Source organism: Pogona vitticeps, chromosome 9 (genome assembly GCF_051106095.1).
Source record: "Pogona vitticeps strain Pit_001003342236 chromosome 9, PviZW2.1, whole genome shotgun sequence".
Taxonomy (NCBI): Eukaryota; Metazoa; Chordata; class Lepidosauria; order Squamata; family Agamidae; genus Pogona; species Pogona vitticeps.
The window spans coordinates 18,752,002-18,767,531 of NC_135791.1; the positions used below are offsets into that span (position 1 = coordinate 18,752,002).

The 15,530-nt window shown below is 42.7% G+C and overlaps 1 protein-coding gene across 1 annotated transcript; it reads left to right on the forward strand.

Moving 5' to 3' along the window:
• Positions 1-5,187: 5,187 nt before the first annotated feature.
• LOC110089081 (vomeronasal type-2 receptor 26) lies at positions 5,188-15,439 on the forward strand. Its single transcript, XM_020811860.3, has 5 exons — positions 5,188-5,399; positions 7,079-7,472; positions 12,592-12,816; positions 13,944-14,067; positions 14,229-15,439. Exons 1-5 carry the CDS (start codon positions 5,188-5,190, stop codon positions 15,134-15,136), a joined length of 1,863 nt encoding a protein of 620 aa, XP_020667519.3. The 3' UTR covers positions 15,137-15,439.
• Positions 15,440-15,530: the final 91 nt, after the last annotated feature.

The window sequence follows — 15,530 nt, forward strand, 5'->3', positions numbered from 1 at the left end:
TGCTCAGATACCACCCCACAGGGCTTAAAGCTCTATGCGGTTTGCAACTTAATTTCTCAGACTACACATCACCACCTCCCTGGTACTAAATTTACCAACCTCAGAAAGATAGAAGCTGGATACCTGAGCTTGACATCGAACTCAAGTTGTGAGTAGAGTCTTCACTGCAGTATTGCAGTTTAATCACTGTGCCACAAGGCTCAATTTATGGGCAGTAATAAAAACCACTAAGTATTGCTCAGTTTTCACTAGCCTTTCACGGCCCTGTTAAACCTATAATGCATGTTTTCATCCCTGGAAATAAAATCCTTATGCCACTTTTCCTAGGCATATTTCGGGAAACTAGGTTGACAGAATCATCTACATGCCACGCCCTTCTCTGGATTCTCTGCTGTACAGGGCTGCTGCATTGCCATTTAGAGTGGTCTGGCAGATTAGCCCCTCCTGATGCAAAATGTTACTTTGGAGGCAACTCTCCCACACACCCAAAATAACACATGACTGAAATGCAGGCACACTGAACCTCTCTATGTAAGGTGCACCATCTTAAAAAAATATATAAGATAGTACTGTATAATACCTGGTTTCCCAGGTTATAACAATTTGTTTAAAAAAAAAACTCTGATCCAGAATTCTACAAATACCTACATGGATCCAAAAGCGAACCAGTTTAGACCACCTCCAAAATAGCTTTGAGCATGCTGGAGGTAGTTCCAAAAGCGTTCTCTATCACACAGCCTTTGCAGCCATTTTCTCTCTCTCTCTCTCTCTCTCTCTCTCTCTCGCAATAGTTCTGGCTAAAACCATCACGATAGTCCTGGCTTTCACAGTCACCAAGCTGGGGAGCAAAGCATAAAAGCGGACGAGACACAGGGCTGCAGAGCCTTTGCATTGACTGCTCCTCTCATCCAGGTTCCTCTTCTGCATTCCTATATGCCGATTTGTAGTCAGAGCCCAGACACATCATTCTTGAGTGCAGTGTGGACTTAATCACTGCTTTCTACTGCATTTCTGCCTGCCGGCATCTGCTAGCTTAGTTGACCTTCATCATTGCCTTCTTAGACACTGCCTGATAGGTTCAATGAAGCCAGGTTCATTAATTTCGGCATGCTAGTGTTCTGCAGCATCTCGATGTCCTTCATCTCAACCTACTTGAGCACCAAAGAGAAATACATGGTGGCTGTGGAGATCTTCTCTATTTTGACTTCCAGTGGCAGAGTGGCTTGCCTGCCTCTTCCTAAATGCTATATTATTTTTCTGCAGCCACATAAGAATTGAAAGCAACATATGACCAGCAAATACTGTCCAGATAATAAATACAAATGAGTCTGAAACTGTTCCTTATTTGAACATCAACGGGTTAGATCCTTCATCAAATCTTGTGTGATGGAATTTCTGGAGAATACTTCTGGATTTGAGAAAGATAGACTGGGAACGAGTTATGTAATTACATTGTTTTAAACTCTGGATCTAACAACAGTCTTATGGTGGGGAACATTTTAGAATCTAGATGGGCTATGTGTTATTTCCTTTGCTCCAAAGTGTGGCAAAAGAGCCTTGGTATAATGTAGAGGTCTCCCGATCATTCTGTTCAGGTCACCGTCCGACATCTGCCCCCAAGTCCTCCCATGATGGTACTGTTGCGTTGCTCATAATGGAGTGAGGCAAAACTGGATTGCCTTCTGCTGCAGTTCTGTTTCCACTTACCTGAGAATAAGTCCCACAGAGCTCAAAGGGAATTTGTTTTGAGTATCCTTGTATACAAACATGTGTTTAATCTGCCGTCTGATGTACACTTGGCTACTTGAATGATGCTAGCTGGGAATGAGGGGATTTGCTGCTTGCCAACATCTTGGTTGTGCTGTGGGGGAGACAACCCCCTCCTGACTTAGGCTGCTATTAGGGATCTTAAAAACCTTAGAAAGAAAATGATGCAATGGAAGCAGGGAATAGGAGACAGAAAGTTGGGGAAATGCTGCATTGGCCACAGTGGACAAGGAGAGTATGCTCTTTGCCTTAGAACTTATACTTCTTTGCCTTTACTATTGGTTCAGTCATTAAAGTTCATGCTGTTTAGAGATGTTTTTCTGCAGTAATCCAGTATCCGCCCTAGCAATCTTCAGGCTGTGGCAAGAGGGGTCCGCAGCACCACTTATTTCAAATCTAGGAAGAGAAGCAGAACTCATTTCAAATCCTTCAAATAAGCTTACTTGTAGTGCCGGTGGGTGGCCAAATAAAAGTCTGGGAAAAGAAAATTCCATGTTGTGTGAAGGAAATGCAGACTTCCTGCATTGCCCTTTTAAGAAAGAACCAAAGAAGACTGTGCCCATTGCCCTTTAAAGGTCTCTCACTTACTCTCTTCTCAGTGGCTGCCTTAGAAACACATTCTGCTCACTGATGAGATCAGGGCTTTCTCTGCAGGCAGGCAGGCAGGCAGGCAGGCAGGCAGGCAGGCAGGCAGGCAGGCAGGCAGGCAGGAAGGAAGGAAGGGTGGGTGGGTGGGTGGGTGGGTGGGTAACGGGAAAAGAGGGAGAGAAGATGGAGATAGGGGCCCAGAGTACTCAGCTCAGTTGATCTTATTGGTAGGGATTGACTTCAGGTATCTAGTAATAACTCGAGAATGATAATTGAGTGCTACGTCCATCTGTTTTGTATAGGCTAAACTATGCCACACGGGGCTGATGTATTCACCTGAGGAGTAGTGTAGTGTCAAGGCTGTAGTCCTTAGGGTGATTTACAAAGGGGGCAGTGTGTTCTGGTAATCAGACCAAAGAACCCTGAAAAGTTTGAAAAGTTAGAGAGATAAGATTTAAATTTGTGGGACACCTATTGTTCCTTTAGCGGGGTTTGTGCTTCTATGTGCTTGATCATGTATGTGATGCTCGAGGAGGCATGGCTTGGCTGCCTCCCACCTGCCTTTCTTTCTGTGAAGAAGACAAAGAGGAACAAAGCGACATTCCCGGCAGTGCCGAACTGAAAGGGCAACCTTTGACATTAAGTGGCATTTTCTGTGTCCCCGATATCATCAGACAGGAAGAGATCTGACTCAGCAGCTTTAATCAGTTCCCCAGCAAGGGGATGTTGGCCACTGAGATACCCAACAGGCTCACCAGAGTTAGAACTCCAGATAATAAATGTCAGAGAGCGAGCACATGGTACAGTACAGTGGTTCCCACCCTAGGTCCCCAGATGGTTCCCATCCTAGGCCCCCAGATGTTCTCCCAGAAATCCTGGCCAGCATAGCTAGTGGTGAAGGCTTCTGGGAGTTTTAGTCCAGGAATATCTGGGGACCCAAAATTGTGAACCACTGACATACTGTAGTACATGGGAGCAGTGTTAACTTGGAACAATTATTTGAGCACACTTTATACCCGCTTTATAAAAGGAACCACAGTAAGAACTACAGCCTTGCTTCTGTGCTGCTCCACAGGCGAATATGTGAGCCCAGTGCGGTACAGTTCACTCCATGCAAACCGGGTAGAGGTAGCAGTCAATAAAAGCTGAAGAATAATTACCGGATGTCTGAAGCCAACCTGTATTGATAAAATCAATGACCTAGAAGGCTTCGCCAGTGACACACACAGATAGGGAGCAGTTAATAGTGAAAGACTCAAAACATCTACATCAAATGCGTATCTACTCTTTGGTGACCATCCCACCCCTCCCAGTTTAAAATCAAGGAGAAGTTTTTTTTTCCCCTCAGAACTTTTGTAATTCTGGAACAAACAGCACAGAGTATCAGGATGATAACGTGGAAATAAGGAACCACCCACCTCTTAAAATGGATGGAACGTCAGGAAAGTGCAGTCACATGGACAATTGGGTTACTGAGAGGTCACTTAATAGGCCATGGATGAGAGTTGGCAAAACCAAAGGAAACCTAAGACATTGGGGATTTGTTTTATTTATTTAGTTTATGTGTTTAAACTTATTTAAGACACTACTCTGGGCAGCTCCCAGGAAATAACAAAAATATACAGCAATTTTTTAAAAAATGAACATATAGAAACAAAAACCCCTTTAGGGCCAGCATAAACTCACATCAAAATTAATATTACAAAGAGGTGAGGTTTCACACTGACACAGTCGTTTGTGAGTGCAGAGAAGAGCAGGCAATTTCACATCTAGATTAGGGTACTCTGTGTCCCTCAACATATACATACTATGGAAGACTTTATGATAGCTGCCCCAAGTGCTCTTTATGTTGCCCATTTCTGGATGTAAATTATATCATACACAGTAGGACCCTCTTATCTGTGTGATCAGTATGCACTGATTCACTTATTGACCGTCTGAAAATATTAAAAGAAAAATCTTAGAAATATTTATAAAGATAAAGTTACCAGAACTGGCCACTAGAGGGAGACAGAGACCATGGGATGTACAGTATAGTGCTTGCTATTAAAATAGTGTTTGCTCTAATCCGTGTTTTTCTGCATCCATGGACGGGGGGCTTAGAACTGATCCCCCACGGATACAGGGATCCTACTGTTCTTATTAATATTACTGCAGTGCTTCTGACATGGACAAAGAAAGAAGCCACTGTTGGAACTTGGAGGAGCCTTTTATCTTATCTAGTTCTTATACTTATCCCTTCAGTGTTTGTGACCCCCAACCCTAAAGAGGGCATTTGCTGTGGGAGAGAAGAAGGAACTTCTCTTGAAAGGAAAAAGAACAGGAAAAGAATCAAGAGACTCAGTCTTAGGGGAAAACCACAGCCGTCTACCTTGGAAATACATGCTTTCTAATTACATTCTGCACCTGCCTGAAGCAAGCCGTACAAACATGTTTGTCCTCTCCACTGGAGGACAATAATCCCTGTCAAGGAACTGCCCAGACCTGTAGGATGGGGACTCACCCCTGTCTGGGGATCGGTGCAATAACTGTGATCATGGTTTGTCCACCTGCTTTGAGGCAGCCAGGGCTCTACAGCCTGAAGCAAGGAGGAAGAAAAAAGAGAGACCACTCTAAATAAGACAAGAGCCTTTGCAGACCTCCTATGAACCAGCCTCTGTCACTCAGAATGGAGTCCCGTCAAGTGGTGGATCGCTGCATGAGATGAAACAGGTTTCATTGCACGGCTGCTATGGATGGCTCTGTTGCACTCCATGAAAGCTCACCCCCCTTTGAAAATGGGATGCTTTTAAGCTGAGTTTTGATCCATGATCATCTGAAGATACTCCAGCCATGACCTCGCTCTTCTTCCTCTTGTTGCTTCTACCCTGTGCTGCTCTCAGGTTGGCAAAGACACAATGTCACCTGGAGAGACCCTACACCGAGGGATATTACCAAGACGGCGATATTATTATTGGCGGAGTATTATCTTTGGCTCACCAAGGGATCCATGAAATAAATTATGACATTCGCCCCGAGATTTCTCCATATAATGCTGAAAGAATGTAAGACTTTGGTTTCTTATTAACAGGCGGGGATCCTAAAATTTCTAAAAAGTGTAATGGCTGGTCTCAAACAAGGACCTCTACCAGCTAGCGTTGGAGCTTCTTATATCCACATCATCAGCCCTCTGAGACTTTGAGTTGGCAACTGGGTCAGATTCTATATGGCCAAGATATTTTCTAGGCTGTGGGACCAGTCTGAGTATGATAAATCAAGCCCCATAATCTAATAGTGATCAGCCAACTTTCAGTCAAGTGGAAAGTCAACAAACCCGAAGACCTTCCTTCCAATCTGTTTTGGCCATTAGAGCAGTTTAAGGTCACTTTGTGGAGAATTCAGGGCATTGGGTATCTGACTACAGAGCCAGAGGTTGGGTGTTTGGTTCCCCACGGTGCCTGCTGGGAGAAAAGTCAGTCCGTATAGTCTTGCGTAAGCTACGGCTGTATATACGGGCTGAACCTTCTTTCCAAGAAGAAGGAAATGGTAAACTACCTCTGAGTACGTTATACCTTGAAAGGGTCCCCTTAAGCTGGAACTGGCTTGATGGCACACAATTTTAAAAAGAATGTTGGAAGTGAAGGCTGCTAATAATCCTCTATTTGGAGACACACTCTGTCCGAAAGGCTGGTCAGTCAAGGTCCATATTAAAGGTTTACAACCACATGGAGGAGGGACAGAAGGGATTTGAAGCTTAGCATCTGGATAGCAGACTAAGAAGACAGGATTGTTCTTCAAAACAGGACAGGACTGCCAAAGGCAAGAGTCACAGTCATGGAGGAAAGGCTGGAGATCTGCATTTGCCTCTCAGTTCTGCGTTCTTTATGCTTTTCCACAGCCCTCGGGTGCAGTGAAGGTACTGCCCCAATGGCTGATAACTCTTCTGCTAGCCCTGTCCCATGGGCCTGTACAGTACGTGGAATGCAGGGGTAGAAGGGAGTAGAAAAGAAGTGCGTATTGGGTGAGGGACAGCCAACGGATCACATGGGGAAACATACCAGTAAAAGGTGGATTTGGTTTTTCAAGTTCGGCTCAGGTGTTAGGAAACTCCATCCTAGATGCAGCATGGCACCAAATACAGAGAAGGAATCCACCGGGGCCAAAACATTTCTCTCTAACATCTGCCTCTTGTTGTTGTGATGTGCCATCAAGTTGTCTTTGATTTACGGCGACCCCATGAATGAGCGGTCTCCACCCTGTTCTGTCCTCAACAGCCTTGCTCACCTCTTGCACACTCAAGCCTGTGCCTCCTTTAGGGAGTCATTCCACCTCATCATCTTACAGCATCATCTGCTGTTCCATTTTGGATTGTCTTATCACAGGATTTTCATGGTAAGGGAAGTTCAGCAGGGGTTTACATTGCCACCTGCTGCACAGAACTAACAAAACAGAATCAATGCTTCTGTTTCTTCTGTTATTGTGAAGTTTTCTTTCTGTGTTTTGTACGGCTTTGTAGCCAAGTAAAACTTCATTTTGCTAACCCTACAGTTCCCAAAATCATACTCAAGTCATAGTGAAGCTCTTGTTAGCAGTACTATCTTGTCTTTCCACCAAAGGCAAAAAAAATGTCTTGGGTTGCCCTACCCAGATTCCATGCTAGGGCCAACCTGTGTCGCTCTGTGTAGACCTCATTGTTTATCACTGCAGTTGAAATGTGTTTTTTGTTCTCTCCGTCTCCATACAGCTCCATGTCTAAGAGCTACCAGCATGTCCTGGCGCTGGTCTTTGCTATAGAGAAAATCAACAGCGACCCCCATTTCTTACCCAACCTCTCCCTGGGTTTCCGTCTCTATGACGACTATTACAGTGGGAGCCAAAATTGTGAGAATGTCATCAGTCTGCTGTCAGAAAGGGACACGCTTGCTCCGATCCCACCACCTCTCTATCTCTATGGTTCTAAATATTTTTATGGACAGTCACTTTATAACAAGATGGTTGCAGAGGCCAGCAATAAGGTTAAAATATTTCCCAACTATAATTGCCAGGGCTCAAAGAAGATGGTGGCTGTCATTGGAGGACAGACTTTGGAATCATCTCTATGGGTAGCCAATATGTTGGGTCTCTACAAGGTGCCACAGGTAAGGGCTTAAAACATGTCTTTTTCATTTGGGCTTTTAATGTGTGAAAAAGGAAACTCCTCCTTGAGACGCTGCTGTTAAGGAAATTTGTACCTCCTTGAATTGTACATCCATGTCCTCCATGCCTTTGAAAAGAGCACAAGAGGCCACTCCAGCTGACGATCCAGTGGTTATCGACATCCATCCAGATCAAGGTGGATGGCAGTGAAATCTAATCAGGGTATTTTTAAGACACAAAGCAGAAAACTGTAGCAAAGCCCCTGTCTCCAGGCATAACACACCAATTTATGAACTTAGCCCAAATTATTTTAGGAGGATGATATTTGCAATAGCAAAATTTTATTCATATAGGCTTATTTAACAGGGCCTGATTGTTGAAATAGATACTGAAGGGTGGAAGGCGTGATTTCTTACTTCTTTCTATTAATGTATGTTGAGTTTTTAACCAATATGGTTTGATGTTTCATGAGTATTTGTCTTGAATTATTGTCATGTCTTGAATTATTGTGAGCCACTTTGAGCACTATTTACCGCAGAAATCAGAATGGTTGCAACATAAATTTAAGAAATATTTATTTAAAAAATTACCCCGCCTTTTTCCTTAAGGAGGAGTCAAGGCGGCTTATATCTTTAAAGACGATATTTAAAGCTAATAACATAAGTATACAAATACTGAAAAGGACCAAATAAATACTGCTCTAAAAGATAGTAAAGAAGAGCAACACCAAAACCACATTCAAAGCAATAAGGCACAATCATCCATTAAATAATCCCACTCTGGCAGCCAGTCACTCAAGGAAACCTTGACTGAAGGGAAAGTTTTTTGCCTGCTAACAGAAGGACGACAAAGATGGGGAAGGAGTTCCAAAGTCTGGGAGCAGCAACAGAGAAAAAGGCCCATTCCCATGTCCTCACCAAACATACGTATGAAAGTGGTGGAACCAAGAGAAAGACATTTCCTGATGATCTTAACACTCAGGTAGGGTCATGAAGGTAAACGCAGGGTTATTTTGAAGATAGAACAGGGGCAGTTGGCTAGGAAGGCCTATGAAGCTCATTAAAAGAATTAGGGAATATAATGGTAACCAATGTTGGAAGATCTAAATAATGTTCTATAAAGGCTGAATGCAGCTAAATACCTTTCAGCCTGCAGGGCTATCCCTATTTGTCCTTTCTGTTCAGCAGAAAAACCATCCTTACTATTTACCCTGCTACAACCACATAATATTTTATTATGGGCTTCAAAAAACTTATTTTTGACAGGTAAAATGTTTGAGTTTGATCCCATTGGGACAAATTCTCAACACCTCTGTTGGACAGAAAGAAAGGGCCCAAGAATGTTTCATGTTTAATTATAGACTAGACCTCAGGTTTTCAAAACAACAACATTCTGCATTGGCTGAGTCCTTGAATTCATGTCGTACTGACTGTTGCGAGGGCATCTCGGAATGCTTTGTGTCTCCGCAGATCAGTTATGGCTCCTCTCATCCCCTCCTAGCCAATCGAATTGCATTCCCCTCTTTGTATCAGATATATCCAAGTGATGACTTTCAACATATAGACATCGTGAAATTGCTCCTCCACTTTGGTTGGACATGGGTTGGCCTTATCATTTCCGAGTATGGCAGAAGAACGAACTTCCTCCATGACCTAGAAGGAGAAATGGAGAAAAATGGGGTCTGTTGTGAATTTGTATTATTGTTCAAAAGAATTATTCCATATTTGAACGAACTGGAGTGGAGAAAGGAAGAGTTATGGCGGTCCTCAAGCAAAGTAGTGGTCGCCTATGGCGATGCTTTCTTCTTCTCCATGGTATATGAACGATCTCATGCCATAATAGCAGGGAAAGTGTGGCTGACCACTGCTAAGTGGGACGCTAGTCTGCAAGTAAGGTCAAGAACGTTTTCTGGTGCTTTATCCTTTAATTCCGCTAACAAGTTTATTCCTGAATTCCGGACGTTTCTTCGGTCAGTAAGCCCAAGCAAATACCCAAATGACATTTTTATTAAGAAGTTTTGGAGACTAGAGTTTGATTGTAATTTGCTTCCCCCTTATGCATTACCTCCAAAACTTGGAATCAAGTCATGTACCGGTCAGGAGAAGCTGGATGGTGCCGTTGCATCACATTTTGATGTTGACATGAGCCCCCTAAGTTACAGTATCTACAAAGCAGTTTTTGGAATTGCCAGAGCACTGCACAAGCTTCTTTTGGGGAGAACTAAGAGGAAATCAAAGGGAAACGGTCCAGGCACTGGAAATTTCCCTCTCTGGAAGGTAATCCTCTTCGATAACATAAATGAAGGACTGCTGTCTGTTGAGGTTACTGGGAGTGAAAGTGCAATCAAACAATGAGAAAGCATCACATCTGATCCCACTAGGAAATGTTGTTTTGCCACGAGAAACCTTCATTAAAAGCAACCCTTCAATCTATGAAGGAATCGCTTCAGCATGGCCCCTAAAAAGAGTAACCCTATTGCTGAACTTTAAAAAGTCCTGCTTGGATACGGATCAGGATCAGGCCAGTTCATGGTCTCACATGTGTTGTGTGAACACTGGGAAACAGCTTGTGCCACACTGTGTCACCAGCAGTCCAAAATGAGAGCTTTTCCCTATATGATTGAACCCACAGTGTGCGGTGGCAAAGCATTTAATACATATTTTGTGCTTTATAGCACAAAAGTTTCCCAACATGGTTTTCATAAGCTCAGCAACAAACAGGATTGTTACTGCCGGTGGGTTACAATCTAAAAAAATACAGCAATGAGAGAAAGCAATGTGGAGAGAATGAAGACATGCCAACCTAAACATTAATTCTTTAAGTAATGTAATGGTTCTTTTAATGATCAGATGGAATGGAAGTACAGTAGGACAGCAGTATCTGCGTGATCAGTATCCGCTGATTCACTTATCCACAGTCTGAAAATTTTAAACATATTAAAATAAAAATTTCTGGAAATATAACTTTCTAATGATGAAATTACCGGAACTGTCGATTAGAGGGAGACAAAGAAATTTACTTCCATTGTGTTATTATCAGAACTGGCCACTAGAGGAAGCCTGAGACCGTTCATGTATAGTACAGTGGTGCCCCGCATAGCGACGATAATCCGTTCCGGATAAATCGTTGCTATCCGGAATCGTTGCTATACGGGGCAAAAACCCCATAGGAACGCATTAAACTCACCGTTATGTGAAGATCCTCCATATGGCCGCCATTTTCGCTGCCTTGGTAAGCGAGGAAACTGTGCAAAAACGCTGTGGGCGGCCATTTTCTTCACTCGGTGGCCATTTTGGAACCGCCGATCAGCTGTTCTGAAAACATTGCAATGCGAAGATCGGTAAGCAAAACGCTTACCGATCATCGCAATGCGATTTTCACCCATTCAAAACGTTGCAATAATAATAATTTATTGTCATTGTAAGTATATACACAGTATACCCATACAACGAAATTCACATGCGATGCGGATTCGTCGTTAAACGGGGCACTCATGCGAGGCACCACTGTATTTGCTATTATAATAGCGTTTGCTATAATCCATGTTTTTCAGCATCTGTGGGGCAGGGGTGTTTGGAACCAATCCCCTGTGGATAAGGTGATCCTACTGTAATTGGAGAAGAGGAGGAGCTTAAAGGCACTTGTGTCTTAACCAAGTTGACACAATTGTTCTGAGCTGGAGGGGTGAGGACACGGGAGTTTAATGGGCCCCACAGATCTTGTGCGTTCCTTTTCTTTTAGCTTTTAAATATTTCAGAACACACGGCATGATCAGATGGATCACATGAAGAAGAGCTACTTTGCTGGGTGCAATCTCATTTAAAGGAACTCTTCTGTGCCAACTCAGTGTGGTCCTCATCATTCCAGCTTAGCTCCGAAAAAGGTCACCTCCAAAGTAGTCTGGCTGTTGAACCAAAAAAAATAAGTCTAGATGAGCACAGACCAGAATTGGGCTGGTTTGTGATATCCTGTCCATCACGTAGTTGCTGGGAAATAGATGAAACCACACCATGCCAACAGCAGGCCAAAACTGCCATATACTGTATTGCATTTACATGTTTGCTTTCAGTCCAGTATTTCATTCTTTCATATGACAGCCGTAGGTTTTAGTGTTTGAAAAACAGTAAAAGTGTGCTAGTGTGTTGTTAAATGAATAAAGCAACTTTGAATAGTTTTGGACCAGGATGTCTGAAAGGTTACTGTACCATGCATGTACCAGTCCAGAGTCTCAGCTGCCTTCTACTGTACTGTGGGCTTGCTGAGCTTCATCTTGGTCTTCTTTTCCCTTAAAACTAATGGTTCTTTCCCTTTAAAGGGAAAGATTTCTCAAAAGCGTTAAGTGGCTGGCTGGTTATGCTTTTGCAGAAGCCTCTTGATGATCTTAACAATCTTGATTTTGAAAAATGAAAAACTTTCACTCGACTCTCCCTTGGAGGGGGAGACAAAGGTTTCCATTCCTTTTCAATGGTTGCTAACTGACACAGCTCACTAGCAATGCTTTGACAGGGCTTTTTGAAAAAATCCTTTTAAAGCATCTCTGATACATTAGCAACAATTTAAAAAAATGCAAGCCTTCCTCTCCCCTGCTTTTTAAAGGAGAACCAAGCAGAAATTATTCATTTCTCTAGATCAAGAGGCAAGATTGTTAAGGGACTTCTCCAAAGGGACAGCCAGCCAGTTGCTTTGGTTAGATCCCACATGCTGAAATCAAACCAAAACAGAGCAGTCCTACCATCACGTTAAAAAAAAGAGCAGCTCTTGACAGGGAGCCAGAAAAGAGTGGGTACAAATGCTCCAGAGATGGGCTGGTTCATTTTGGCACTTATGTCGTCTGGTTGCCAGCAAAAGGAATGAACCAGCTGAGCCACAGTGTTGACCGAATGCCTGTAAAGTCAGATATTCGGAAAGTAGCTGAGAACAAGAAATCTTCTGAGCATTTCCCACATCTTTGACATATGGAATACGTCATCTGGTCCCATGTAAAACTCTGAAGAAATGATTGCCTGGTAAAAGCATTAGAACCAATTCCCTGAACACTTTGGTAGAGAAGGCATTTTTAAAATGATAACTTTTTGACACTTCTTCATGAAAATAAGTCCCCCTGTTCTCTATCACCTTCAGCTGCATCAGTCCCTTAAGAAAACAGTTTTCAACAACAATGCTATGGCGGAAACTCTTTTTCACAAGAGCGGAGACTTGGCAACGTACAATGTATTTAATTGGATTCTACTTCCTAATCACTCTTTTGTGAGCCTGAAGGTTGGTGAAGTGACTCTTCATTCTCCAGCAAACCACAGTGTCACCATTCATAAAAAGATGGCCTTATGGAGTGGCATGTTTCTCAAGGTGAGGCATAGCTCAAGGACTGTCTGTAAGATGTTTTTATCGTTTATTATTTTAAGGCTACTATATTGCTCTTCTCCCACAAAAGTGAGGTGCAATGGTAAAAATATGAAACCTTGAGATCCCTCCCCAGTGTAACTGAATCATATTATATCTTAATTATACAGCAATTATATAAATGTATGAGACATAGCCAATATCATAGTATACCTTGAAGTGTAATATTCCTTGTAATATAGTTACATTCCAACGATAAGCTAATGATACATTAGCTTATCATTGGGAAAATAGCCATCCCTTACCAAGCGTAATGACACGTATGCATCAACAAAGAAGTCTCATAAAACAATAAATGCAGGCTTCTTCCTGAGGCAATACCATTTTATCATGTTAGGAAGACAAGCTAGATGCTCAAGGATTTTTATTTTATTTTGGGTCACATCCTTGTAAAAGAACTTGAAAGAAACACTGATTTTAATTACAATAGGACCCCTTATCCACAGGATTCAGGATTCACTGATTCACTTACCCATGGACTGAAAATATTTATTTTACTGGTCAAAACTTAATAATTAATTTAAAATATTAAAAGAAAAAACTATTTTTACATATATTACCAGAACTGGCCACTAGACGGAGCCATGGCCCATGATAAGATTACTTGTTGGTGAACCATACAGTACATAGTATGATCTCTGGCACCCGCTAGTGACCAGTTCTGGTTATGAAAATGTGAAAATATTTTTTCTGGTTATTTTCACCTTTTACCATTCTGCATACAATGTATAGAATTGGCTATTATCCACAGTTTTCTGTATCCATGGAGGGGGGCTTGGAACCAATCCCCAGTGGATATAGGGGGCCTTCTGTACCTCATATAAAGCTATCTTAGGCATTTGTATCTCGTATAAAGCTATCCTAGGCATTATTGGTTTTTGGAATTTCTCTACTGACCCCTTAGCATGTATTGATTTCCACCAAATGATAACTTTGAGTTTTCAACTTATTGAGAGCACTAAGGGAATCCAATGAACTGCATACACAGACAGATGTCTAGGAGTTTTGCCTTCAGACAAAAACCAGATCTTCTCTCCATTTGACTTAAAATTTGTCTCTCTGCATCCTCACAGCCACCTCATTCAGTGTGCAGCCAAACCTGCCCACCCGGATTCCAGAAGGTCCCCTTGAAAAAGAACCCCAGATGTTGCTTCCAGTGCATTGAATGTCCTAAAGGAGAAATATCCAACCAGACAGGTAAGCGTGGCTACAGAGATACAGTACATGCCCCCACTTTCCACATCAAAATGACCTTGAATTGTCCTTTCCATAGGCATGTGATGTAATATGAAGGTAACCGCCAAGGAAAATGTATAAAGGCAGACTGATACAAATGAGATCTAATTTGTTCATTTTAGATATGGACCACTGTGTGGCATGTGAAGAAGACCGCTATCCAAATGAAGCAAGAAACCAATGCATCCCCAAACACGTCACCTTCTTATCCTATGCTGAACCCCTGGGGATCGCTGCAGCTTCCACCGCCATTGCTTTCTTGCTCTTTGCTTCACTGGTGCTGGGAACCTTTATAAAACATAGACATTCCGCCATAGTCAAAGCCAACAATCGCCATCTCAGCTACATCCTCCTCTTCTCCCTCAAGCTCTGCTTCCTCTGCTCCTTGCTCTTTATTGGTCAACCACAGAAGCTCACCTGCCTTCTTTGCCAGTCGGCCTTTGCGGTCATTTTCTCTGTCTCTCTTGCAACAGTTCTGGCCAAAACCATCACGGTGGTGCTGGCCTTCAAGGTCACCAAGCCAGGCAGCAAGGCACACATGTGGATGAGACCCAGGCTGGCAAATGTCTTTGTGTTGTCTTGTTCTCTCATCCAAGCTCTGATTTGCACACTCTGGGTGGGAATTTCTCCCCCATTTCTACATGCAGATTTGCACTCGGAGCCTGGACACATCATCCTTGAGTGCAGCAAGGGCTCGACTGCTGCCTTCTACTGTATTCTGGGCTACCTGGGCTTGCTGGCTGTGGTGAGCCTCACTGTGGCTTTCTTGGCCAGGAAGCTGCCCGACAGGTTCAATGAAGCCAAGTTCATCACCTTCAGCATGCTGGTGTTCTGCAGTGTCTGGGTGTCCTTCATCCCAACCTACTTGAGCACCAAAGGGAAATACATGGTGGCTGTGGAGATCTTCTCTATTTTAGCCTCCAGTGCTGGGTTGCTTGTCTGTATCTTTTCCCCAAAATTTTATATTATTCTCTTCCATCCAAGTAAGAACGAAAAAGAGCATATAACTAGCAAATATTTTCACAAATAAATATATCTGAAACTGTCTTTGTTTTGAACTTCAATGAGGTATAACCTTTCTAAGATACGTTGTGTGATGATGCAAACTGCAGACTTTTGGAACGGAAAGTTGCAGAGTACTTCACATTAGTAGTGTTTATAGCTCATTGTACATTCAGGACTTACTGGTCTTTTGATGGTGCTAGTGGCTCTGTTGTGAATTATTTCACATTTTGAAATGGGATAAGCAGCCATGTTGAATCTGGATACTCTCCTGTTCATTTTGTTGACCAGAACTCTGGATCTGCACCACGATGAAATTAATGACTGCACTTGTTCACTTGTTCCTGTTTGGTCTCTAAATCTCAGAAATTCTCCATTCTGAGAGATCTGGCTGTCCGACAAATGCCTAAATTGTGCTCACT

Coding starts and splice junctions, on each gene's coding strand:
- LOC110089081 (XM_020811860.3), top strand. CDS start 5,188: ATGACCTCGCTCTTCTTCCTCTTGTTGCTTCTACCCTGTGCTGCTCTC. Junction 7,473..12,591: donor GTCTCTACAAGGTGCCACAG/GTAAGGGCTTAA, acceptor TATCACCTTCAG/CTGCATCAGTCCCTTAAGAA. Junction 12,817..13,943: donor GGAGTGGCATGTTTCTCAAG/GTGAGGCATAGC, acceptor GCATCCTCACAG/CCACCTCATTCAGTGTGCAG.